General features: G+C 43.4%; 1 protein-coding gene across 2 annotated transcripts in view; it reads left to right on the forward strand.

Moving 5' to 3' along the window:
* The first annotated feature begins 7,996 nt into the window (after positions 1-7,996).
* The window catches only part of BRD7 (bromodomain containing 7), a 42,671-nt gene continuing 22,872 nt past the window's right edge, over positions 7,997-27,795 (forward strand). For both annotated transcript variants that reach the window (XM_069456685.1, XM_069456686.1), the window contains exons 1-5: positions 7,997-8,256; positions 8,704-8,912; positions 19,395-19,524; positions 19,854-19,911; positions 24,034-24,178. In XM_069456685.1, coding sequence (XP_069312786.1) covers positions 8,208-8,256; positions 8,704-8,912; positions 19,395-19,524; positions 19,854-19,911; positions 24,034-24,178 — 591 coding nt within the window. In that variant the 5' untranslated portion in view covers positions 7,997-8,207. The remainder of the gene's footprint in view (positions 8,257-8,703; positions 8,913-19,394; positions 19,525-19,853; positions 19,912-24,033; positions 24,179-27,795) is intronic.

Below are 27,795 nucleotides of genomic sequence, written 5' to 3' on the forward strand. Positions count from 1 at the left end.
GAGTGCTGGCCGCCACCACCTTCTTCAGAGAAGAAGGGACAAACTGGAGTCACCTCTGCAGCAGGGACTGCCAGGCAGACCTCACTGCCTAACACAGGCTGTGAAAGGCCGGCCACCTCCCCTCAAGGTGGGACTACTGCGTGGCACATCCCCTCGCCACGCCACCACTGAGAGACCGGGCTGAAGCTGACACCACATCCTCGCGTTGCTTCTCCCCCGCCCCATCCTGCTTCTCTCTCTCCCTTGCAGGTTTTCCCTGTCGGCTGCCCCAGCAGACCCCCCCACCCAGGTTCTGCCTCTGGGGCACCCAACCTGAGCCTCGCCCTCCAGGCCGGGTGTGGCTGCCTCATGGAGGCCTTGCCTGAAACACAGCCTGGGTCAGAGCCCTCCCCGACAGCACCCTGTTGCTCTCCTTGACAACAGCTGGCACAGCTGCAATTAGAGCATTATCTGCGCAACTGCCTGTTTAACAGGAATCTCCCTCACCGGACTGAACACTCCACGAGGGCAGGACCGTCTGTTTGGCTGCCACCGTGTTCCCAGCACCCAGCATCCCTAGCACACAGGAGGCATACAACAACTGTTGGCCAAAAGAAGGAAGGAGGTCCTTGTGTTGCCTCTCTCTTGTTTGGTTGAAGGCTCCAGCTTTGTCATGGCCAGGAGCCGAGTCCGGATGACGTTTGGGGTTGGCAGCCATGAGCGCCGTGGCTTGGGCTCGCTGCCCTCCAGCAACAGCTCGGAGACCGCACGGCACAGACAGCGCAGGATGCCCACGTGGACAGCTGCCATCTGCTGCCTCTCTCTTTCCTCACTCGGGGCCAGCAGCTGGGGCTGCTGTGCCAGTGACTGTGAGCAACCCTGGGAGCCGCACTGTCAACAACCTGTCACAGCAAATCTCCCCAGGCCACTGCATCCCCAAAGAGCCGCCCACTGAACAAGCCGCCTCAGGGCCCCTCCCAGCTGCGCTCACAGGCCGGCGCCAGGAAGGCCCAGACCTGCCCGTGATGCCAAACAGCAGCACCTGCCACAGCTGCTGGGGCCTGGGCTCAGAGAACGCCTCCTCTAGCCCTCCAGGACAGAGGGCAGGGCTCCCCCGAGAGTACCAGGACAGCCGGGCCCTCCCCACGCCTTTTCCGTTCCTTTCCGCCCGGGAAGGCCTTCGCTGTGCCAGGGGCCTTTCTCCTCCTCACTTCTGCTGGCCTCACGCCAGCCACACAGGCTGCACAGGGCTGGTGCTGCCCATGGCTGGTGCTGCCCATTCCTCGGAGGAGGAAACTGAGGTGCAGACGAAGGAAGGCAAAAGAAGAGGGACGCAGCCCGAGGAGGCCCCGTCCCTACGGTTCCTTCCCCGTCTCACTGCCACACGAGGGGCTTTGAGGAGCACAGCCAGGCAGAGGTGAGGGGCTTTGCATCTGTCTGGATCATGCCCAGCACTCAGCAAGCCTCTTTTGTTTCTTGGCTACAGGGGGTAGTTTTAAAGGGTCCCAGTGGGTCTTCCAGAACCAGGCCACTGAGTTGCCCCCAGCCCTGACCTGCCCCAGCCAAGGGAGGCCACGCCGTACCCCAGGGCCAGGCGGCCAGTACATCGGTGTGTCCCAGAGCACCCTCTCCCCGGGAGCACCAAGGCCTGCAGGGCCAGCTGTGGTGGGGTGCACAGCTTAGGGCGAGGGGTCTGCTAAGGGCCTGGCGCCTGCCAGGCCTCAGTCCCCCAGGCAACAACCCCTCACGGAAAGCTGGATAGGAGCCCCTCGAAGCTGAGCAGGGCAGAGATTTCCTGGGCATGCCACACCCCCCAGTGGCCGGCCTTCCTCGGTGCCTCTCTCCTCCGCACAGACTCTCCTGGAGGCCACCAGTCACCTCCTGTCCCTACCCAGAAGGACCCTAGGGGACGAAGGAGGGAGAGGGCATAGCACAGCACAGTAATAATTACTCAGTCGTTTGTCCAACAAATATTTCTGGAGGGCCTGTGCTGAGCCTGCTCTGTGCTGGGTGCAGGGGACAGGGCCACGAGTGAGACGGCCCAGTCCCTGACCTCAGGGCACAGGGAGTCCGGCGAGGGAGACAGACGACCAGCATGCACACAGACAGGGAACGGATACGCGACAGGATGTCAGCAGCCATGGTCTCCACGGAGAGAACCCAGGCATGGCACCAGCTGAGGGGGCAGGAGGAGGACCGTGTGGGTTGCTGGTCTGGAAGCTTCCCTGAGGTGGTCGCAGGGGAGACCAGGAGGTATGAGGGCAGGAGCCACGCCAGGAGCTGAGGGAGAGGGTTCCAGGCACGGGGAAGGAAGGAGGCCAAGGCGCCGGCTGTGTCAGAAGCAAGTGAGCACCCGCGCGGTGGCTCACGCCTGTGATCCCAAGACTCTGGGAGGCCGAGGCGGGAAGACCACTTGAGCCCAGAAATTCAAAGCTGCAGTGAGCTATGATTGCACCAGTGCACCCCAGCATGGCTGTGCTGCTGGGGGGTGGGGATTGGGGACCAGAGAGAGAACCCAGATCTGGCCCTGAAAGCTGATTACGGATTTGCCTATGACACTAAGTGACATGGTGGCCGTGAGGCAATTTTGAGCAGGGAAGCGACATCAGCCATGTTTTTAAGGGATCACAAACATTTAAAAATTAATATTAGCAGCTGACGTTTATTGAGCACTTACTGTAATATCTACCATATCAGGAGTTACACTCACACTCTGACCCAAGTATCTTCTTTAGTCCTTATAATCACCCTGTCGCAGCAGCAGGCCCGATCACCTTGCCTTTGTTCCGGCAAGGGGGAGATGGAGGTGCTGAGAGGGCCGCCCCCCGCAGGCTGTGCCCAAGGGGGCAGAGCTGGTATGTGTGAAGGCAGGCTGTGAGCCAGTTCTGTCTTGCTCCAGAGCGGTCGGGTTTGCCCGGCCTGGGTCCCAATTCTGACTCCCACCAGCTAGCCGTGCAGCAGGTGATGGCTATTTGGTCTGGACATGGGCCCGGCAGGGGCTTCTCAGCCCGGCTAGCAGAGACCTGGAGAGGGCCCTGGAAGGAGGAGACCTGCTGTCAACCCCAGCTGTGTGGCCACTGGGGGGTCACTGCCCTTACTGAAGCCCAGCTCCACCCTCTGTAGGATGGGCAAACATGGCCTCCTCCAGAGCTTCAGGGAGGACACTGAGCTCAGGATTCAGGACAGTGGCAGACACAGAGCAGGTGCTCAACAGCCTTACGCCAGTTACTAATGCCCAGAGTTTTGGGGACCTGGTGAGCCACGTGCCGGGCTCAGCCAGCCGGGGAGGAGAAGGCAACCATTCTGCCTCCACACTGGAGGTCGGCAGCAACCCAGGCTGCAAGGGAGGTGACGGTGACGAGGCCTGCGGATGTAGGAAGGTGCCAGGAAGGACTAGCCAAAGCACAGAGCCAGCTGGGTCCTCTCCCCGAGATCATCCTCTCCGTCCTCAGCCAGCAGGTGTGCACAGAGACGGCTCCATCTCCCTCCACCATGCAACCTGCCGCTGCTCGAAGCCTCCCCCTCATAGCCCAGTTCAGCATCATCCCCGGCCCAGCTAGCACAGCCCTCAGGTTCCACCATTGCAGAGCTAGTCCTTCAGGGTAAGCAGTCATCTTTCATTGTCAAGTTCTCCTCACACAGTTAGTTCCACGGGACCCACAAAAATCCATAAACAGCGAATAATATCTATTACAACTATTTCTGGGGGGGGTTGTTTTTGTTTTTGTCTTTAGAGACAGGGTCTTGCTCTCTCTCCCAGAGCTGGAGTGCAGTGGTGTGATCACAGTTCACTGCAGCCTTGAACTCCTGGGCTCAAGTGATCCTCCTGCCTCAGTCTCCCAGAGTGCCAGGCGTGAGCCACCGAACCTGTCCTATTTCTGTTCTTTAAATTGTCTTCTGATCCCTTCTGATGCACAAACACGCATATATGAGCCCATGCATCCTCTGCGGGAATTTATTTTAACACTATTCCAAACATGCAGGAAGGGATGCTGGAGATGAGCTGGCCGCCCTCTTTTCGAAGAGCAGAATGGCATATTGGGTAGAAGGTGGAGTTTGGAAGTAGGCAGACATGGGTTGAAATCCCGGGTAGGCAAGCTGTGAGACCTTGGATAAACCACCTGACTTCTCCAGGTCTCAGTTTCCCCACCTGGGGCATAGGGATAACAGTGCTCTTCCCACCAGGCCAGAATAAGGACAGAAGGGTGTAACGTGTGCAACACTTTAGCCAAGTGCCATACACAGACAAGTGCTCAATTAACAGTGGCTGTCGCTGCCATCACTTTAGTCCTTCTTACTGAGATATACATACACAGCAGGCTCAGAAAGTTTCCTTGTTTGGGATGATATTTATGTAAGCTACCTATTGCTCTGTAACAAATTACCCCAAAACCCAGTGACTTCAGTAAACACACACTGATTACCTCCTTATTTCTTTGGGTGAGGAGTCTGGCCATGGCTTAGCTGGCCCCTCTGCTTCCAAGAGTCTCTCACAAGGCTGCGATCAGGATGTCGGCCAGGGCTGAGGTCTCATCTGAATGCTCCACTCAGGAAGGATTTGCTTTGAAGGTGGCTGTTGGCAGGATTCAATTCCTCAAGGGCTGCTGTACTGAGAGCCTTAGTTCTGCAAGATGTCAGCTAGTGACCGGCCTCAGTTCTTTGCCATGTGGGCCTCTCCAACATAGCAGCTTATTTCATCAAAGCATGCAAGCTGAGAAGGCGAGACAGAGAGTCAGCTAGCAAGACTGAAGTCTTATGTAACCTAATCACAGACTCCTGTTGCTTTTGCCATATTCTATTGCTTAGAAGCCGGTCTCTAGGCCAGTCTACACTCCATGGGAGGACATGAATGCTAGCAGGCAGGGATCTTTGGGGATCATTTTGGAGTCTGCCTGACACAGCCTGGTGCAGTTCAACTAGCATTTTCTGGTGCCTTCTATGTGCCAGGCACTGTACTAGTGCTGGGAATTAAAAAATACATGAGTTGGGCTTCCTACCTTCCAGGAGCTTTTTCTGGGAGGTGTTTTCTGCTCCATGCTCTTACTCACCTTCCACTGCTGTGAACACTGTGACCGATGCAGAATTGCTCTTGAGGGAGGAATGAAATTACTAACTCCATAGTGCAAATGAGTTAAGCAGATCCTTTCCTCCATCACAGGGTGGCAGAGGAGAGAGAGAGGAAACACATTAGCTCCGAGGGGCATTTGGAGGGTAGTGGTCCCTGTGCCGGGTCCTGTGAGTACCAAGGAGGACGAGAGCAGACCCTGCCCTCCGGTAGCACGCAGGATGATGGGGAGAAGACAGGACAAGTCACAGGTTCAGGCTGCAGTGAGGAGCCACAGCAGAGGCCAGAACCACAGTGGGAGTTGGCACGGCAGTTCTTCTTAAAGCAAGAAGAGTTACAGCCAATGGCTGAAAGCTGAAACCAAGTTTTGCCCTATACTTAGGAGGCCTTGGTGGCTTAATTTCAGAGCAACAGCGGTTTCCTTCCCCAAAACAACTCCTCTTCCCCAACCCTAGCCTCTACCTCACAAGCATCAGAGAGGCTTGCTACTGGGAAGTAATAGAAACAAATATTTAGCTTTCATGAAAAGGCAACTCCTTTCATTAGAGGAAGCTCATCTTCTCTGGCTAACCATAGGGGTCTGGGGAGGGCTGCCAATCACAGACCCCACTTCTCTTGGCCACAGAGCTGGACTTGGCATCCAAGCTGGGTCAATCTCCCATCCCCTGTCTGCTGAAACATGTGACCCAAGCCAAACCAGAGTCCTTCCCTGGGATTTTTTCTGCGTGAAGCAGACAGGGAAGAGATCTTTTCCCAGTTGATCCAGACACTATAAAGAAGAGCCCCTAGAAGGAGCTGGTGGTCCTGTTTGCAGACATATGGAGGGAGGAAGATGGAGCCCAACACACACGGGGTGGGGGTAACTGAAGGGGTGCCAACAGCATCAAATTCTTGGTTCCCATCTTCTCTCAGGCAAGATTTACTTCTGCCCCTTCTGGACATGTGAACCAATAAATTTCTTTTTATTTTCCTGAAATAACTCAAACTGGGTTTCTATCACTTGCCAACAATAAGGTCCTAAAATATAAGCCTACCATTTCACCACTGGCATTCACGATAAAGCTATAAATCTTCCTGGGACAGGTGGTAATCCAAGGGTCCAAATTCTTACTAAAGTATCAGTGACTGATATCAGACCCTTTCCTGAGAGAAGGCTATAATTATGAGCTGAAAATAGCACACTGTAAGACTAAAAGACAGTCAAGACATCGTTTACCATGTTCACAGATAAAAAGGACTTGTGATTCCAATTCAGAAAACCTGGGTTTGAATCCTGGCTCTACCACCAACTGGAAACCTACCTCACTTCTTTGGGCATCCACTTTCTCATCTATAAAATGGGAATAAGAACATTACCCGCCTTTCCTATTTTACAAGGTTGTCATACAGAAAAATAATGACATTGTATTTCCCTATAGCCAACAACCCTGGGTGTGCTATAGTAAGCACATCTGACACTGTATATTTGGGTAAATGCCACTGAGCAGAAAGGTAACAAACTCATTACTCCAGTAGGGCTTGGCAGCTAAGGACAGGAGTGACTGAAGATGGGTTCGCAGCAGGGCTGAGGAGCGGACACCCACCTACAGAGCAGCAGGGTCAGTCTGGCACCCACCTGGCACAAATCCCCCAGCTACATTTTCATCATTTTCTCCGGATTATATAATTCTGGCAAATTTAATTTCTAAATTTTATCTTTTTTCTTTTTAAATAGTTAAGACACTAAAAATTTTTAAACAATAGACAGAAATATAAAACTAAAATAATCCGCTCCCCCTCCAGCTCTATACGCCTGAGACAACCACTGGTAACCGGTTCTTGTGTATCCATTCACAGCCTTTTTATTTAGATGTCAACATTTATTTTCACCAATAGAGCTTACTAAAAATCACTCTGCTCCATACTCTGTCATAAGGTCTTGGAGGCCTTAACCTATCAGCACGTAAGTTTTTTGTTTGTTTTTTTTTGTTTGTTTGTTTGTTTTGGTTTTGTTCTGGGTTTTGGGGAGGGTTGTTTTTTCGAGATTAGAATCTTTCAGGCCGGGTGCAGTGGCTCACGCCTGTAACCCTAGCACTCTGGGAGGCTGAGGCAGGTGGATCGTTTGAGCTCAGGAGTTCGAGACCAGCCTGGGCAAGAGCGAGACCCTGTCTCTACTAAAAATAGAAAGAAATTATATGGACAACTAAAAATATATACAGAAAAAATTAGCCAGGCATGGTGGCGCATGCCTGTAGTCCCAGCTACTCGGGAGGCTGAGGCAGGAGGATCCCTTGAGCCCAGGAGTTTAAGGTTGCTGTGAGATAGGCTGACGCCATCGCGCTCTAGCCCGGGCAACAGAGCAAGACTGTGTCACAAAAAAAAAAAAAAAAAGAAGAAGAAGAAGAAAAGAAAGAAAAAAAAGAAAGAATAAAAAAGAAAGAAAAGAAAAAAGAGATTAGAATCTTTCAGTCACTAATGTGCCACTAATGTGCTGAGTTTGCTAGATCTGGCACCCAGTACAGGGTTCAATAAATATTGTTAAAGGGAAGAAACAGAGGCAAGGGAAAAGGGAAAGAAGGGAGGAATCAGGGAAGGCGAAAGGGTAAAAAAAGAAAAGAAAAAAGAAGGATGGAGTGGGGAGAGAAGGAGGAAGGAAGAAAGGAAAAAGGTAGGGAAGGGAGGAGAAAGGAAGAAGAAAAAGGCAGAAAGAGAGGAAAGGAAGGAAGAGGGAAAGAGGGAGGGATAGGAAGAGAGAAACACAGAGAGAGAGGGAAGGTAAAGGAAGGCAGGCAAGGAGAAAGGGAGACTCAGAGCGGTGGACCCGCCCCCGGCCCAGACTCCGCCCCCGGCCCAGACCCCGCCCCCGGCCTGCGGGCTGCAGCGCCACCTCCGGCCACCAGCGGCCGCCACACGCAGCTGCCCGCACCCTGCGCGCGCGGCGGGCCCTCTCTCCCGCCTCCGCGCCGCTGCTCGCCGCTCCGCCGCGGCTCTCGGGCACGGGCGGGTCTCGCGCGCTGTCCTCTTGTGAGGGGCTTCGCGCCGCCCGGCGCGCGCCGCCCCCCTGCCTCGCGGCGCGGGGTCTCGCGGGCCCCGCTCCCGCCCTCCGCTCGCCTGGCCCGGACCGGAAGCGGCGCCGCACGGCCTGGGCCTGGCGCGGGGGGCGGGCACTGGGGCCCGGTCGGACATGGGCAAGAAGCACAAGAAGCACAAGTCGGACAAACACCTCTACGAGGGTGAGGAGGGGCCGGCGTGGGGGCGGTGAGCCCGCGGCGGCTCTGTGGGGTTTTCGTTCTTTCAACATGACTCTGGAGCGCCGAGGCCGACGCGGGGCCTCCCTGCCCGTGGCAGGCCCAGACCCGCGAAGGGGGCGCGTCCCGCCCGAGGCCGCGCAAACCCCCCGCAGGGGCGGCGTTCGAACCCGGGTCCCGCCCGCCCGGAGTGGGTCTCCGCTGGGGGCTGTGAGCCGGCCCCGGGAGGCCCAGGAGCGTTCGGGGCGGGCGGCGCCGCCGCGCCCCGGGCGGGTCCGTCATTCAACAGGTGCCCCGCGCGGCGCCCACCGCGCACCCAGAGCCGCGGCGGCCTCGCGCCTTCCCGCTCCGCGCGGTGGTCGCTCCGCGTTGCTGGCACTGCCCGGCGGGTCCCTCCTTTAATCTAATCGAGGCGCTTTCCTTTTGTTTAAGAGTATGTGGAGAAGCCCCTGAAGCTGGTCCTCAAAGTGGGAGGGAATGAAGTCACCGAACTCTCCACGGGCAGCTCGGGGCACGACTCCAGCCTCTTCGAAGACAAAAACGACCATGACAAACACAAGGACAGAAAGCGGAAAAAGAGAAAGAAAGGAGAGAAGCAGGTTCCGGGGGAAGAAAAGGGGAGAAAACGGAGAAGAGTAAAGGTACAGGTGGTTGCACTGTGTCTGCTTTGCTGGCTGTGCCGCTTTGTGCACAGTCCCGCCTCGGCCGCCAGCCTCGCTTTAGAGTGTGGGTGGGTGGGTGGGTGTGTGTGTGGGTGTGTTTATGTGTGTCTGTGTCTGCTGAGACCGAAACGCTTGTCAAAGCTGGCTTGTTTTGAGGAGGAGCAAGACAGAGTAGAAACGTGAATCGTCTGTGAGTTTCAGCAAATCTTTAATTATACTCTTAGGCAGTTGTACTGACATGTCAGGTGAGGAAGCAGATTAAGTTCTGATTTTCAGCAGCTGTTTCGAAGAGTGCTTATCCATCTAGGAAGGGTAAAACCGTCCTAAGAAAGCTTCAGTATTCGCGGTTTGTCTAAAGTTGTCATTTCAAAAGCAAATGGGATCTCTTGGGGTTCAAATTTTGTTCTGAAATAAATATTACAATGCCACATCCATAACGAACAACTTTCGTCTTTTAAAACAAAGTTTGAGGCCGGGCGCGGTGGCTCACGCCTGTAATCCTAGCACTCTGGGAGGCCGAGGTGGGCGGATCGTTTGAGCTCAGGAGTTCGAGACCAGCCTGAGCAAGAGCGAGACCCCGTCTCTACTAAAAATAGAAAGAAATTATATGGACAGCTAAAAATATATATAGAAAAAATTAGCCGGGCATGGTGGTGCATGCCTGTAGTCCCAGCTACTCGGGAGGCTGAGACAGGAGGATCCCTTGAGCTCAGGAGTTTGAGGTTGCTGTGAGCTAGGCTGGCGCCACGGCACTCACTCTAGCCTGGGCAACAGAGAGAGACTCTGTCTCTAAATAAATAAATAAATAAATAAATAAAACAAAGTTTGAGTCTACCAAAGAGAAAATTTGGTCAGAGACCTGTAATGGATTTAACACCAGTAATAAAAATAAGTATTTTTTTTTAGCCACTCTTTTCTTAATAGAGAAGACTAAGTAGCTGCTGTCTTGCTTTGCAAGCTGAGCAAAATGATAATAATTAACTTTCCTAATTTAACCTGACACTGAGTGACTTATCAAATCAATTACTGTATCTGTAGGTTAGTTTTATAATTTTTGTCATGTTTATAAGCAAAAGTGTTCTGTGTGATTAAACACATTGGTCAGTCACCAAGTCTTAGAGATTTTCTCTTTGGGATTTATTTATTCCTTCCTTTCTGCCCCAGTTTTTATAACCTTTGGCTAGGCTGTGACGACGTCTAAGACTAATGTTTCTCTTTCTTTCCTAAGTTATAAAAGCCATATATGCATCTGACTTTTTTTTATATAATTCATGTGGTACAAAGTGAGCAAAATGAAAAAGTTTTCTTCACCCAGTCCCTTGTGTAGTCTTCCTCTGGAGGTAACTAGTTATTTTTTATTTAATTAATTTTTATTAGTGATTAAGTAATTCATGAAGGTAGTTTTAAAAAGTCAAGAGTACTCGAAGGCTTTTTAACACAAAAGCAGCGTCCTGCTCTCTGGAATTTAAACTTTTTAGTTTTCTTCCTTGGCTGTTTATCTCCATTTCTAAATGTAGGTTTGTGCTGCTATTTACTGGTTTATCAGTTTACATCTTTTAATGACATGTTATCTGTATGTATGTGTGTGTATATATTTATTTTTTGAGACAGGGTTTTGTCTGTCAACCAGGCCAGAGTGCAGTGGCATCATCACAGTTCACTCCAACCTCAAACTCCGGGGCTCAAGTGATCCTTCTGCCTCAATCTCTCAAGTTGCTGGGACTAAGGCATGTGCCACGGCACCTGGCTAGTTTTCCATCTTTTGTAGAGATGGGGTCTCACTTAGTTGCTCAGGCTAGTTATGAACTCCTGGCCTCAAGCAGTCCTGCTGCTTCAGCCTCCCAAAATGCTGGGATTACAGGTGTGAGCCACTGTGCCTGGCCTTAATGATGTATAATAGAAGATGAGAATTTAAATGAACATTCTTACACTGTTTCACACCCCCAATTTCCCATCCTCCATTTTCACAGTATAGGTACATCACAATTACTGGCTAAATCAATATTCAGTGGTTATTTGTTTTAATTATTATTCCCTAGAGATAAGAATATACAAATAAAGATCTGATCTTGACCAATTAGTTAATTGGTGTCATTTGTTTGCTTATTGCTACTAATTCTTCCCAAACTCTTAGATTTGTAAAACTCCCATCTGAGTTCCGTTTTTCAGATGGACTAACACTTCCTTTTTTTCTTTTTTTCTTCGTTTGGAGACTTGTATCTTGTAGTTCTCTGTATCCTGTTCTGGGCTGGATTAGTTGCTGTCTATCTCTAGGCCTCCTGGGACTCTCCTTGCCTACTTCCTGGATGCCAAGTCTTCCCCTTTTTGATTTATACTCTTGTTCTGGTGGAGGTTTTTTTTTTTTTTTTTTGAGACAGAGTCTCGCTTTGTTGCCTGGGCTAGAGTGAGTGCCGTGGCGTCAGCCTAGCTCACAGCAACCTCAGACTCCTCGGCTTAAGCGATCCTCCTGCCTCAGCCTCCCGAGTAGCTGGGACTATAGGCATGCACCACCATGCCCAGCTAATTTTTTCTATATATATTTTTAGTTGGCCAGATAATTTCTTTCTATTTTTAGTAGAGACAGAGTCTCACTCTTGCTCAGGCTGGTCTCGAACTCCTGACCTCCAGCGATCCACCCGCCTCGGCCCCCCAGAGTGCTAGGGTTACAGGCGTGAGCCACCGCTCCCAGCCTCTGGTGGAGTCTTAATTCCAGTAACTTCCTAAGAAAGCACACATAGGAGGTAGATTTTTGTGTTCTTATATGTTTGAAAGTCTTTGTTCTGCCTTCGTATAGACTACTCATGTAGGTTGGTGGTTTGACTCAGTAAGGAATTTTTGATGGAAAATTTTCTCCTAGAATTTTGAAGGCATTGCTCTTTTGTCTTCTAGCTCCAAATTTGCTGTTGAGAAGTCTTGCCATTCTGATTCTTAGTAACTGTCTGTGAGCAGCAGTTGCTTTCCTGGGATTTTTAGGCTCTTCCCGTTTATCTTCAGTGCTCTGTCACTTCACAGTGAATGCTTGTATCTTCAGAGATGTTTGCTTGAAGTATTTTGGTGATAATTTTCTTCCCTCCATTTTTCTCTTCTCTCTTTCTGGAACTTCCTTTTTAAGGCTGATTGCTGTTCCATTGTTTGGATAAACCATATTTTGTTTATTCATCAGTTGGTAAACATTTGGTTTGCTTCCACCTTTTGGCTACTAGGAATAATGCGGCTATGTACATGAGTTGTACAAAGATCTCTTTAAGACCCTACCTTCAGTTCTTGTGGATATATACCCAGGAGTAGAATTGCTGGATCGTATTGTTAATATATTCTCTTTTGTAGATGAGAAAACTGAGACTCAGAGAGGGTAAGTAACTTGCCCAGGGTCACACAGTGCCAGTAGAATAATTCAAATTCTGACCTTAAGAGGTATTTAGTCTAAAAGAGTTAACAAAGTGGACACCAGCCACTACCCAGAGTGCATGAAAAAATAAAGTTGGCAGCATCCTAGTTCTAGGGCTCCAGAGATTACATGGAGCTAGGGAGATTTCAGAAGACTTTGTTCAGGAAGTAGCATTTGAGTTGGGCTTTAGGAAGTCAGAATACAGTGATATTATATATATACAGTTAACATGGGGTCACCTATATGTCCCGAGGGAAATAGCCCCATTATAGTAGTATGGTAGAAGTATTCTTTTATATTATATTATTACATGTACATTTTACTATAAAAGATTATAAAGTCCTGAATGTTGTAATTTTTGGGCTACCTCAGGTATATTCAAAGGTGATCTGACAATCCAGTTGTCATTAATATACTGACTTTAGATGCTGATCCCTGAGTAGAATGCTAGGCCACTGCATAGAGATTTAGAGGTAAGAAAGCTCACACACCAAGCAGAGGATTAGTATGAACTCTTGTTAGAGGATTAGCATGAAGATGGGCAAGTGTGAAGATGTATATAGGGGATGTAAAGTAGTTCTCTTTTTAAGTACAGATCTGAAGGGCAGTTGAGTTGTTAGAGAAGGAAGTTTGAACTAACGCTGTGCAGAGTCAGAAACTTTCTGAGTGAAAGAATGACAAAAGTTGAGTCTTAGTAATATTAATCAGTTAATAGTGTCTAACAAATATTGAAGAGAGTGGAGACTATAAGGAAACCTACTTAGAAAGCTTGTCTTCTGCTACTGACTTTAAGTGATGATAAAGTATGTCTGAGAAGAAAAGAAAGGAAAAAAAGAAAGAAATCTTGTCATTGAAATAGCTAAGTGAAAGGTCTAAATTACTTTATTGAAACTCACTGGTTCTTCTGAAAAGCATAGTCCTAACCCACACTATGTTTTAACAGCTTTGCAAGTCAACTTTAGGTTTAGATGCTCAAAGAAGGTAGACCTGTCCCAATGCTAGGAATGTTGAGTAAAATGAGAAAGATAGTAGTCCTTATTAAAATATTATTTAAAGGCAAGCATTTAACACTTGTAGGATATTATTTATAAAGCTAATTTTATATTATTTATAAAAGTAAAATTCTTAATGAAAATTTAAAACTATTATACATGATAAATTCCGGTAAATACCTGTTTTATTAAACTATCATAATAGGTTCCAAAAGGAATACGTACTCATAAAAACTAACACTTGAGTATTTACTACATACCAAGCACTGTTGTAAGTCCTTTATGTATATTTACTATTTTAATCCTTACAAATAACTCCATGAGGTAGTACTATTAGTATCTCATTGTACTGCTGAGTTAACTGAGGCAGAGTATGGGGTAGCTTATGACTAGAGAGAAACAGAAACTATAATCATTTTAAGCAAAATAAGAATTCTGTCAGAACACAGTTTCTTCACTTGCTTGGTATGGTGCCTGTCACACCTAGGACCTTAGGGCTGCTGTGGCGTATGTGGCTCGGCAGAAATCCTCCCCCTTTCCCAGTGCATTTGCTTGTGTATCCCTGCTGAGGCAGTCCTCTGATCCCAGACCTTCCCAGAGAAGGAAAAACTCTGACTAAGGGCATATGAGTGGTATCGCTCCCACAATAGAAGGGCTATTTATTCAACAAATATTTACCAGATACCTATTGTCTGACCAGACTCTATACTAGACTGAAATGATAAAGATAAATAAGTTAAATAAATAAGTAAAGTCCTGCAGGAGCTCAGAGTTAGGCTGGGGAATCAGACGTAAAAGGATAAATAAACTTCCTGGCCTGCTAGGTCGTAAGAATTAGGAAGACAGTATCCCAGGAGTCCAGGGGAAAGCGTTTCTCATTCTGCCTTGGGAGCCAGGGGAAAGCACTGTAGAGTTAACAGCTGACCTGTGTGGCAGATGCTGTTTTTAATCTAGGGCCAAAATTGAAGTGTATGAATAGAGGTGGAACCCATTCTACTAAGTGAAGCATCACGGGAATGGAAAAACGAGCTCCACGTGTACTCACCATCAAATTGGTATTAACTGATCAATGCTTAAGTGCACACATAGTTGTAACATTCATTGGGTGTCGGACAGATGGGAGCAGGGAGGAGGGGATGGGTATGTTCACACCTAATGGGTATGGTGTGCACCGTCTGGGGGATGGACACACTTGAAGCTCTGACTCAGGTGGGGCAAAGGCAATATATGTAACCTAAACATTTGCACCCCCATAATATCCTGAAACAAAAAAAAATTTTTTTTAAATTAGATGTAGCTGCAAAGTAAAGAACCTGATTTTTTCATTGGGTTCTGGAATCAGCTGGTAAAGAGGAATTCTGACATTGTTCTGTACGTTGGAAGCATCATTTGCATATGTCTCTATACACATCCTCCAAAAGTAGCCAATCTGAAGGACACTACTTACTGCTAAGGACATCAGCTGTTAATTTACATGCTTTTATGTTCCTCTTTTATGCTATCTCCTATAATTCTGCAAATACTTACTTAGCAAATAATATATATTAGGCATTGTTGAGCTTAGGGGTATAGAGCTGAGTAAGGCAAGGCCCCCAGCCTACAGGGAACTCCAGTGAAAGAAGCAAATGTGTCTCTAATATGGTGCAATGAGTATTATAGTACTAATAATTTGAGCAAAGATTTGCTTTAAAAGTATTACAAATTAATAAAATTACTTGCGTCAAGTCATAGACAAATTAGAATCTAGTCTGAAATAAGTACAGTGTGTTGCGGAAATGGCCACTTGTTCCTTTCTCCTTGGCTTCTACCTTCATGCACACAGGGTATTTCCTCTGCTGAAATGCCATTCTCACCCAGCCGCCTCCACCCCCACCCCCAACCTGGCCAAATTCTTTCTCATTCAGATCTCAGCTCAGATGTTACTTCCTCATAAAGGCCTTCCTACATGTCTCCAGTCTAAATTATTTTCACCCAAATGTTACTCTGTTCTTGAAATCCGGAGGGGGTGGTTTGATGAGTTTAATGTCTGTTTTTGCTGTTATCCTGTGAGCTCCATAAGAGCAGGATCGTATGTGTCTTATCTCCCACTGTATTTCCACATGATAAAGCCTCATTTATTTATTGAATGAGTGCACCCATCATGTGCTAGGTAATGTGCTAAAATTTCACATACATTATCTTATTCAGTACTCAAAATAGTCCTCCGAGGTATGTATTTTCTATTTTAAAGATGAGAAAATTAGACTGTAAAAAATTATATCATTTATCCATGATGTCATAGCTAATTATATAGTTTATCCATGATCTCATAGCTTTGCCACTACTAGTGACAAAGCCAGAATTTGAACCCATTTTACAAACTGTAGCTGTAAACTTTTCCTCCTTGGCTACCTAAAGTTAAATGGCACTGGTACTTTTGGTTAGTTTTCTATATATAATCAACAAAATATACTATCTGTTAACCAGAACTATGTTAATTTGTGGTTTTATCATATCTGTGTTCTTTTAATAAGTGATACAGTAGGAGTCTATAATCTGAATTATAAAAAAGAAAATTAGAAGGTTGGAATCAGAATTTTAGTTGGAGAGAAGCCTGCAAAGATTAAAGCCTCTTGTTGTTTAGATGAGAAACTGAGACAAAGCAGTAGGGTAACTTGAATTCGAGGTCACATGCTGGTGCAGTAGACGCTAGGGCTTCTGATTTCCGGTCTGGAGGTAAATTGCTGCAATATCTCCATTCAGTTTAGGGTGGTTTCCAAGTAGTGTATGTTTTTATATTTCTCTTTTGAATGCCCTAAGCCAAGAAAATTATAGTCTTCTCCTGTACTGAATAATAAAGTGGTTACTGTAGAGCAGGCTAACTAGGTAAAGTTTACTAGGTAGGGGTAGTTCAGACATACCTGCTTTTAGTACTTTTTCTACTTACCTATTTCATGGCCTTACTTAATCATCTCATGGACTCTGTAAGATACAATCATCAACGATTAAATCTCCATTTTTTTTTAGGTTTCTTTCCCTTTTTTTTTTTTTTGTAAGAAGAAATAGGATCTTGCTCAGTTGCTCAGGCTGGTCTGAACTCCTGGCCTCAAGCAATGCTCCCACCTCAGCCTCCCAGAGTGCGGGGATTACAGGCATAAGCCACCATGCCTGGCCTTAAGGATCAAGCTAGAGTACAGGTTAATAAATTAGCCAGCACCATCTGTCTTTATCAATAAAGTTTTATTGGAACACAGTCATACCCATATATTTATGTATTGTCTGTGTCTGCTTTTATGCTACAACAGCAGAGTTTAGTAATTGTGGCAGACCGTAATGGACTGCAAAGCCTAAATATTTGCTATCTGGCCATTTACTAAAAAAGTTTGCTGACCCCTGCCCTAGGCTCTTGGCATTGGCAATGGGCTTTAGTTTTTTCCACCTGGGAGAGGGCATACTGCCTTTCAGGCTGTCCCCTCTTCACGTTTCACATTTAATAGGAAGGGACCTGTATCTCTAGAGCTCTTATTCCATAGAACGGGTGTTCTAACCTACCAACCTATAGAAGATCCATGCTATTAATGGTTTTTCTGGGCAAAGGATAGAAAACTTGCCAAAGTTAAGAAGTTGTGCTCCAGAATATGTTGTGAGGTCATAAAAAACAGACACCAGTCAACTAACATTAATGGTAACTGGGATCAAGAGCACAGTGAGTGTAATTTATAACATTGTTCTCTGGAGCTTTTAAATGAATCATGTATTCTGTATTAGGTGCTTTGGCTCCTTAAAATAGGTGATTCTCAAAGTGTGATCCCTGTACTAGCCACAACCACATGGCCTGGAAACTTGTTGGAGATACAGAGTCTCAGGCTCTACCGTATACCTGCTGGATCAGTAGTTCTAGGGACACGGCCTAACCATCTGTTTAACAAGACCATCAGGTAATTCTGATGCACACTAAAGCTTGAGAACCATAATGGGACCTCAGAATTTGCATTTCTGACAAATTCCCAAATAATGTTGATACTGCTGTAAGGGGACCATGCTTTGAGAACCACTGCTCTAGATACTAGAATAAGTACATAGAACAAAAGCCAAGAAGACAGTTTTTTGAGTCAGTAAGATAAGAGCATAAAGTAGACATTTTTGGACAATTTTACTTTGAAATTTAATTTTAAAAATTACAGAATACAGAGAATAATAAAACTACTTCCTGGATACCAACCATGCAGCTTTAGCAGATCTCAACGTTTCACCTTTTCTATGTTTATTTTTTAAAGAGTTGAGAGTACAGACACAGATGAAGCTTCCTGTGTACCCTTCCAGAATCCCATTCCTCTTTTTCCTTAGAACTACTTTCCTGAATTTGGTGTGCATCACATGCATACCTGTTTCTATAATTTTATTAATTCTGCAAGCATGTGTGAACAACAAATGCTTATACATTTTCGAACTTTATGTAACTGATCTTGTAGCACAATTATTCTGCGGCTTTTTTCTCTAGAGATTATGTTTCTGATTATTATCCATGTTGACATATAATTTTAGCTCATTTATTTTACCTGCTGTGTATGTATGACATAATTTACTAATTTTCCTTTTAATAAGCATTGGATTGTTCCTAATTTTTTAGTATTTCAAACAGTGCTGCAATAATGCTCTTGTACATGTTTCTGTGTGTGAAAGGAGGCTTTTCCAGGGTATGTGTGCAGAGAGGAATAGCTCAGAAGTAGGGCAAAGGCTTTGCTAGCTGTGCGCACTGTTGCTGATTGTGCTCCCAATGATTGTCCCCATTTACTCACCCAACTCCAAGGTGTGAGAGTTCCATTTCTCCACATTTTTATCAAAACTTGACATTTTCAGACATTTCAATTTTTGCCAATCAGGGAGATATGAAATGCCGTCTAGTTTCTCAATTTATAATTCCCCAAGTTCCAGGGAGCTTAAGCTAGTTTTCATGTTTCTTAATATTTCAGATTTCTTCTGTGAACTACCTCTAATATCCTTTACCCATTTTCTTCGGGGTTCTTTGCCTTTTTGCATGGATTTGTACGTATCCTTTACTGGATCTTTGTTAATAGTTTATGAATTATTTGGGTTTCAAGTACTTTAATCTCAGTCTATAACTATATTTTTAGCTTGGTTGGTGGGTTTTGTTGAGGTACAAAAACTTATAAATTTAATGTCAAATTTATTAAGTTTTTCCTTTAAGATTTATTCTTTTTGTGTCTTAAGAAAATTTTTCCCCACTCATAGGTCTTACAGATTCTTTACTTCTCTCTGAAGTTCTAAAGCTCTGCCTTGTACATTTAAGTTTTTGCCTGGAATTCAGTTTCTTGTATGGCATGAGATAGGGATCTAATTTTATTTTCTCTTTCCCAGCACTACTCCTTTGTCATGGATTTGTGTCTTTTGTCACCTCTCTGATAGGCTAAGATTTATCTATATGCATGGGTCTGTTTCTGGGCTCTCCAATCTGTTCTGTTGGACTATTCGTCTATCCCTGTGTCAGACTTACATTGTCTTAATTATTCTCACTTTATACAAATATTTAACATCTGGTAATTCACATTATCTTACCAGTTTGACCTTTTTCAAAACTGTTCTGTTCTTGATCATTCACTCTTCAGGATAAACTGTACAATTGGCTTGTCAAATTCCATGAAAAGTCCTGTTTTATGGTTTTGGTTGGCATTACATTGCACTTATTGATAACTTTGGAGAGAATTGACTGTCGTTTAATTCATGAACATAGTATGTCTTCTTTTTTCAGGTCTTCTATGGCCTTCAATAATGTTTCACAATTTTTCCTAAAAGGGCTTGGGCATCTTTCATTAGATTTGTTCCTATGTATGTTATGTTACTTTTGTGAATAGTATTATTTTTCTAATTTGTTATTTCCATCATAGAGAAGCACTATTTTTTTGTTGTTTATGAGCATATTATTCTCTCCTTTTCCAGTAGATGGCAGTAAAATACATTAAGATTTCATTATTAAGAATATTTTCTTTTCAATTTTTTTCCCTACTGAAATTAAAATGATTTTTGTATTTAAAGGTATTGATTATGAAATATTTCTAAATTATCTCCCTTTGTTCCATTTAGGAGGATAGAAAGAAGCGAGACCGAGACCGTGTGGAGAACGAGGCAGAAAAAGACCTCCAGTGTCACACCCCTGTGAGATTAGACTTGCCTCCTGAGAAGCCTCTCACAAGCTCTTTAGCCAAACAGGAAGGTTAGAATAACTCTGAATGAACTGTCCTGAATGACGGGCTGAAACGGTTACAGCCAGGGAAAGTGACTAGGTTTTAGTTTCTGAAGTTTAAAAGCTTTGTAATTAAGGGGTTTTTTTGTGTGTGAGTTTTCTTATTTGTGTTTCACTGCAGAAGAACTTTAATTTAGCTTTAATTTTGAATCGATATTTTCAGACGTCACCATATTTTTAAGATAAATGGAATTTCTGTATGAGATATTTTATAACCAATATTGATAAATCATATAGAAAGAAAAATTATACTCTCTAATCCTTTTTAAACCACCGTTTTCCTTTCTTCTTTGCTTTAGAAGTAGAGCAGACACCCCTTCAGGAAGCTTTGAATCAATTGATGAGACAATTGCAGAGGTAAATATTTTTCCAACATTTTTATGACATAGAAATTAAAATGGTAAATGTGTAGGATCCAAGCCACTTCTTCATTTTTGGTTATTTAAAGCCACATTTCTGTGGCCTAAATCCAAATGTACTTGATTTTAAAGTGGATGATAAATATTTTGCCTGGCAATAGAAGTACTCCAGGAGGAGAACTTTTAGATGTTCTTACTTGGTTTGTTTTAACTGGCAACTTGAAGGGTGTTACATAATACTCTTAGGGGCACATTTCTCTTTATCTAAAATAATTTCTGATGTTAAAACTTTAAACTTTAGGAATAAACAATATAGATATTTCCACTTTGCTAATAGAGGAAAGTACGTTCTGTATATTTGTGCAGTGCTTATGCCATGAGTTTTCAGCAATTATTCAGTCTGGGAGAGAAAACAAAATACCATAAATAGGATTTATGACTATTTTAAATGCAGAAATTTGTTCTGAAAATTTTAGTATCCAGATTAAACCAATGTTAAGTTCTTAAAAGGGAAAAGAATAATTCAATCTTTATCAAAATATTTATTTTAATATCTTTCTTTACTCAGAATTTAAATTTTCAACTCCAAGATATTTATATTATTGTAGAGGAGTCATGGTTACGGGGTATACATTCTAACAGTGGACTTTTCACTGTGTTGTACTTGTATGTCAACCCAGAACACATTATAAATTTTAAGATAAAGCCTCTGGCGCGATCTGTAGTCAACACTTACTTAGCTTTGCAGTTAAGATCAGAAGTTACTGGCCTCTCTTCTTTTTGGTGTTACAGAGTAGTTGAGAAAATTACACCTCTAGTCTTTACACCGCAGTAAATCATGCATTACCTCATTGCTTGTCCCAAAGGAATGAGCAGGTATTGGGTGTTCCATTCCAATTAGAAGGTATCACTGTAAAGTGTTTTGGCTGCCTTTTAGTTTCATTTCTTGTAACGTTAGACCAGAATATAGGTTAATGGTGTCACCCTGGTCTCTCTACTCAGGCGTCGTTAATTCTCAAAAGAAGACATTCAGACATCCAACAGGAATATGAAAAATGCTCGACATCACTAATCATAAGGGAAATGCAAATCAAAATCACGAGTAACACCTCACCCCAGTTAAAATGATCATTATCAAAAAGACAAAAAATAACACATGCTGGCAAGGATGTGGAGAAAGGAGAACTCACATGCTGTTAGCGGGAATATAAATTATTAGTGCAGCCATTATGGACCATAGATGGAAGGTCCTCAAAAAATTAAAAATCTACCATCTGATCTAACAAGTCAACTATGGAGTGTATATTCAAAGGAAAGGAAATCAGTTTATTGAAGAGTTATCTGCACTCCCATGTTAATTACAGCACTATTCACAATAACCAAGATATGGAATCAAACTAACTGTTCATCAACAGATGAATGGATGTTTTAAAATGGGGTATAAATGCACAATGGAAAGAACAAAATCCTGTCATTTGCAATAAGGATGAACCTGGAGGACATTATGTTAAGTGAAATAAGCCAAGCACGGAAGAACAAATGCTGCATAATCTCAATCAGATGTGGAATCTAAAAAAGTTGATCTCATAGAAGTAGAGAGTAGAATAGTGGTTACCAGAGGGTGAGGAGAGTAGAGAGAAGGGGAGGGGCTGGGGAGAGGTTGGTCAACGGTACAAAGTTACAGTTAGAAGAAATAAGTTCTGGTGTTCTGTTGCACAGTAGGGTGACTATAGTCACTAAATAAAATATGCATCAAAGTAGCCAGAATAGAGGATTTTGAATGTTCCCACCATGAAGAAATGACAAGTGTTTGAAGTGATGGATATGCTCATTACTCCGATTTGATTGTTACACAATGTGTTACATGTCAAAATATTGCATTGTACCCCTAAATATGTACAATTATGTGTCAATTGCTGAGAACATTTTGGGAATTAGAACCCAGAGCCACATTCTTTTGATTAGTTTTAGTGATTGGATGATTCTTCCCCTTTAAGGGTCAGAGGTAAGCCTGGTTAAATAGTACCAGATTGATCAAATCTGGTAACAATATTTTTGGTCAAAAAACTTAGGTGTGGGCCGGGCGTGGTGGCTCACATCTGTAATCCTAGCACTCTGGGAGGCCGAGGCAGGAGGATCGCTCGAGGTCAGGCGTTCAAGACCAGCTTGAGCAAGAGCAAGACCCCATCTCTACTAAAAAGAAAAAAATGATCTGGACAGCTAAAAATATATATATAGAAAAAAAATTAGCCGGGTATGGTGGCGCATGCCTGTAGTCCCAGCTACTCGAGAGGTTAAGGCAGAAGGATGGCTTAAGCCCAGGAGTTGGAGGTTGCTGTGAGCTTGACACCACGGCACTCTAGCCTGGGCAACAGAGCGAGACTCTGTCTCAAAAAAAAAAAAAAAAAAAAAACCAACTCAGGTGTGGCTCCATATTAAAATGACTAATTTTAGGAAGTGTAGATAATTTGCTCTGAAAGGTAGTTGTAAGGGGTCATCCAGAGATAAATCCCATCATTATTCACAGTAACAGCTATGGACAGCACACATTTTGATGCATAAATTTTTGACTTGGACGTGTCTGCTAATTGTCATAAAAAGTCTCTCCACTTAGGCATCCTGGTATGAAAAAAGTCACATAGACCTGAATTCAGATTCCAGTTTTTGTGGGTTTTTTTTTTTTTAAGACTAGTTAAGTGCAGCAGTGAGAAGGGGGAAATGTAGTAGAACAAGGAGTTCAATCTGCAAGTGAGATAACTCACTACCTTCAGACCAGCCCAGCTGTCTTTTAATAGATTTATGCCCCAGAACAAATGTGTTCGACCTCTCTGAGCCTCAGTATCCTCATCTCTAAGTGAGGATACCACCACTTGATGGCTTCTGTGAGGATTAGATATGAAATGCCTACCACTGGACCTGGCAACATGGTAAACACAATTGAAAAGTTGTTGCCGTTACTTTTAAAAAACCATTTTTATTTTTGTTATTATTTGGAGTAAGAAAACTTTGGCATGCCAGATTTCCACAGGGGGGAAAATTAAATCTAAGGACTTAATCATACAGAGCACTGATTTTCAACCTTGGCAGTACTGAAGAGACCGATGCCAAATACTGTTAATACAAATACCAATACCAGTAATCAACCCTCTAAATACCAGTGCCTGGTCCTTACCCTCCTTCCTCAAGAGATTCTGATTTAATGGGTCTGGGGTGAGCCTTCCTCCCCCTGTTCCCCATTGGAATTTTTTTTTTAAGCTCCTCTGATGATTCTAATGTACAGCCAGAGTTGAGAACCTGTGACAGAAAGCACTGGTTTTCAAATTTGGGGATACTGAGAGGACCTTTTTTTTGTTTGTTTGAGATGAGGTCTCACCCTGTCACCCAGGCTGGAGTGCGGTGGCACAGTCACAGCTCACTGCAGCCTCGAAACCCGGGGCGTAAGCAATCCTCCTGCCTGAGCCTCCTGGAGTGCTGGGACCACAGGCATGCGCCACTGTGCCTGGCCACGAGGACTTTTTTTAATGTCAGTTTTTTGAGTACCCACATACCCATGAAAGAACTTGTATCCATTGATTGAGAAAATACGTATACATGGAGAAAATATGCATACATGGAGTATACGCATACATAGACCAGGAGTGCTGGCCTATTAGTTAGAAACTAATATGGATGATTGTAAACATGAATTCATGATTACTATTTCTGCCTTTTCCCCTATGGTTGATAAAAAAATATGCAGTACTAATCTCCCAAAGGCCAAAATATTGGTCAGTTAGTCTGGGTTGTTTAGTTTGCTTCATTTTTCTCTATGTAGGAGGTACTATTAGCCTGCATTAATTAATTAGGCTGCATATTTTAAAAGAAAGATGTTAGTTGTGTTAAGGGTACAACTAACAAGTGTAAAACATCCTTGTTATTAAATAGTTATTAGTCTTTAAAATCATTTCTTCAATTTTCAGTTAAAAACATGTCAACATACTACAAATTCTTTCTACATCTGAAGGAATGTTGAAAGACTTCAGATGAAGTCTTCTGACTTCTGCTCCTAGCTAGACCTAGACCAGTAGACTTGTTTGTAGTAGAAATAAAATATAACATTGCCTTTTGCAAATCTTCGCAGAAAAGACCCAAGTGCTTTCTTTTCATTTCCTGTGACTGATTTTATTGCTCCCGGCTACTCCATGATCATTAAACACCCGATGGATTTTAGTACCATGAAAGAAAAGATCAAGAACAATGACTACCAGTCCATAGAAGAACTAAAGGTAATTATAATTATTTATGTTTTCATTGGAGAAGTAGACTAAACTATAATGCAAAATAACATCTGTTAAATTGAGGTTCAAACTCTAGGATCCTGTATACAGAAAATCCTGGTGGTAGAAATATGCATGTCTGGTATTCAGTATCTTTCTGATTGACCTTTTATTTTGCAAAGAGTTAAGTTAATTTTAAAATCCAAAATCTTTGTATTTTTGTGCTTTAGAAAGCTTTATGAGCTTGGTGATGGAAAATCAGATGAAATAAGCCATCTGCTATCTTTTATTTTTTTTTGTCTTTAGTGAAATTTTCAGTTTGGTGGGTGTTCTACAGTATGTTTTCCCTAAACTTGAAAATGAGAAGATGTTATTTTTTTAATTTCAATACAAGTAAAACGGATACTTTAATGGAAGTTGAATTAGAGTAGTTTTTTCTATAGACATATATGCATATCTTATAAAACAGAGAATAAATTGGCTTCTCCAAAAAACTAAAAAGAAATTTCTACATTTTCTAGTTTGATGAAAATTATTCCCTGAATTCACTTTGGCTATATCGGTTAGGCATATTTTCTTCAACTTTAAGAAGAGAATAAAAAACTTAAGGAACCTAAAAGCCCCCAGGACAATGTATATGGCTAATGTTGAGGTTTCTTTCCATCCTTAAATAGTATTGGTATATATTGATTTCAGGAGTGTACTTTTCATTTTAATCTTTCGAAGAAAAGGAACCATATGTGTTTAACATTTGCTGTATACTAAACCACCACAAACTTAATTGATTTAGAAAATACCAATTTTACCTATTTTTCCCACATAAGCATAGTAGTGTTCACCTGGAAAGTTAGACAGTAAACATTATCTTTTTGTTTGTTTGTTTGTTTTTTGAGACAGGGTCCCACTCTGTTGCCTGGGCTAGAGTGCAGTGGCATCATCATAGCTCACTACTACAACCCCAAGCTCCTGGGCTCAGGTGATCCTCCTGCCTGAGACTCCCGAGTACCTGGGACTATAGGCGCGTGCCACCATGCCCGGTGTTTTTTGTTTTGTTTTGTTTTTTGTAGAGATGGGATCTCACTTTGGTGCATCTCGCTTTGTTGGTCAGGCTGGTCTCGAACTCCTAGGCCTCCAGTGATCCTCCTGCCCTAGCCTCTCAAAGTGCTAGGATTACAGGTGTGAGCCACCGTGGCCAGCCTGTCTTTACTTGATTTCTTTTTTTATCCACATATTGATCAGCTGAGATTTATGAAGAACACCAGTATTTAATTCTCTTTACTATTAATTTGAGTATATAGATAATATTCCACTTACTCTGAATTACATTCTTTCTTAGAGAAATGGAAACTTTTCTCAACTTTTCATCTGGTGAAAATTAGGCTAAAACTGTTTATTTCAGCATATTTCTGACCTTACTGTTACTTAATAGAAAAGAATTTTCTCAGTTATTTGGGTTTTTTTCTTTCTGTGAACGATTTTCTTCTGATCTTTCTCTTATGGTAAGAGGAGAGAATAGAAGTGTGTCCCCTGAGTGTTTTTAAGCGGGTTCAGGTTTATCAGAATTGAAGTGAACTGGTATTTTAACTCTGAAGTTTTCTACATCGTCGTAGCTCACTACTACAACCCCAAGCTCCTGGGCTCAGGTGATCCTCCTGCTTTTTTCTAGGCAAGGCTCAACAGTCTGAAGTAATAATTACTAACTTATTCAGCTCATTAGGCTGTTAAAATAACAAAAAAGCGCACGTGTGTGTGTGTGTGTTTGTGTGTGTGTGTCTCAAAACTGTTGGGCCAGACATGGTGGCTCACACCTGTAATCCCAGCACTTTGGGAGGCCAAGGTGGAAGGATCACTTGAGCCCAGAAGTTCAAGATTACAGTGTGCTGTGATCACCCCACTGCACTACAGCCTGGGCAACAGAATGAGACTGTGTCTCTAAAAAATAAATAAATGAATTTTAAGTAATCTCTAAATTGCCTGAACAGATCAGACTTGTGATCATTAGAACAATCCAGTACTCTCTTGCCAGTTATAGACCAAATGGTCATTTAGTATGAGTGTACATAGTCATCTAGTGTCTCTGCTCACTTGCCTTTCCTGCCCCCAAATATATATGTAATAATTCTTAGTAGAATGGAAGCTTTTCAGAATATCTGTAGCAAAGGTCCTTAATCTGGGATCCTTTGGTTAGTCATGGATGAGCCTTTAGGGGGACTAGGAACCTGCTAAAATTACATGAAGATTTCTTTGTTCCACTCTGTGTCTATATACCCTTGAGGAATGTCTCCATAGCTTTCATCAGATTCTTAGAGGTCCAAGACCTAGCAAAATCCTAACTGATTAGAAACTTAGCCCAAACTGAAGATCACATATACTTCATCCAATTTAATACCAAATTTGTTGTGACCCTTAAATCAGTCTTCTCATATACTTTTATGTAGAACTCAGTCTACCTATTTTTGTTCCATTTAAGTGTTCTAAGCTGTCATCACTATTAACTAGTGGAATTTGAATGGTTTTGGTTTTGAAGGAATTTGTGGGGAGCGGATTCTTTTTCATTGGATTCTTACCATTTTAACTTAGTAAGGCCCTGGCATAATTGCGCTCACATTTATAGATGTAAAAATTATTTAACCATGAAAAAATGCAATGGGATCAAGTTCTCTAGCATATGTACATACTTTGAAATTTAAACCAAAAGTACAGTTTTGATAATTTGGCTACTCTAGTTACATGTTTTAACTCCTTGAGGTTGTGTGGTTTATTTTTCACTGGCATGATTTTGCAACATTCTGCGATTTTCTTTTTTTTTTTTTTTTTTTTGAGACAGTGTCTCGCTTTGTTGCCCAGGCTAGAGCGAGTGCCGTGGCGTCAGCCTAGCTCACAGCAACCTCAAAGTCCTGGGCTCAAGTGATCCTCCTGCCTCAGCCTCCCGAGTAGCTGGGACTACAGGCATGTGCCACCATGCCCAGCTGATATTTTCTATATATTTTTAGTTGTCCAGTTGATTTCTTTCTATTTTTAGTAGAGATAGGGTCTCGCTTTTGCTCAGGCTAGTCTTGAACTTCTGACCTCGAGTGATCCACCTGCCTCAGCCTCCCAGAGTGCTAGGATTACAGGTGTGAGCCACCACTCCCGTCCCCATTCTGCAAATAATGTTTAGTTTATGATAGTATCCAAACACTTAAAAGAAAAATAGTGTAAATGTTTTAACATTTTTGCTCAGTTAATTTGAATTTGGCAGGAAATATTGTGGTAATTTAGCACTGTTCCCAGTTTTCAGTTAAGATTTGAAATAAAATATTTAATTCCTAAATGGAAACTTAAGATGCTTGTTTTAAAACTAAGAGTAATATTTTTTTAATTACATTAACTACTTAGCAAAGATTATTAAATGAGACAAATATTTTCTTTAAATTCTTTTTGTGTGCGGTAAGATTATACTGAAGAAACCCATTTAAAAAATTCATTCTGGGGCCGGGCGCGGTGGCTCACGCCTGTAATCTTAGCACTCTGGGAGGCCGAGGTGGGCGGATCGTTTGAGCTCAGGAGTTCGAGACCAGCCTGAGCAAGAGCGAGACCCCGTCTCTACTAAAAATAGAAAGAAATTATATGGACAGCTAAAAATA

This window comes from Eulemur rufifrons, chromosome 23 (assembly GCF_041146395.1).
Source record: "Eulemur rufifrons isolate Redbay chromosome 23, OSU_ERuf_1, whole genome shotgun sequence".
Taxonomy (NCBI): Eukaryota; Metazoa; Chordata; class Mammalia; order Primates; family Lemuridae; genus Eulemur; species Eulemur rufifrons.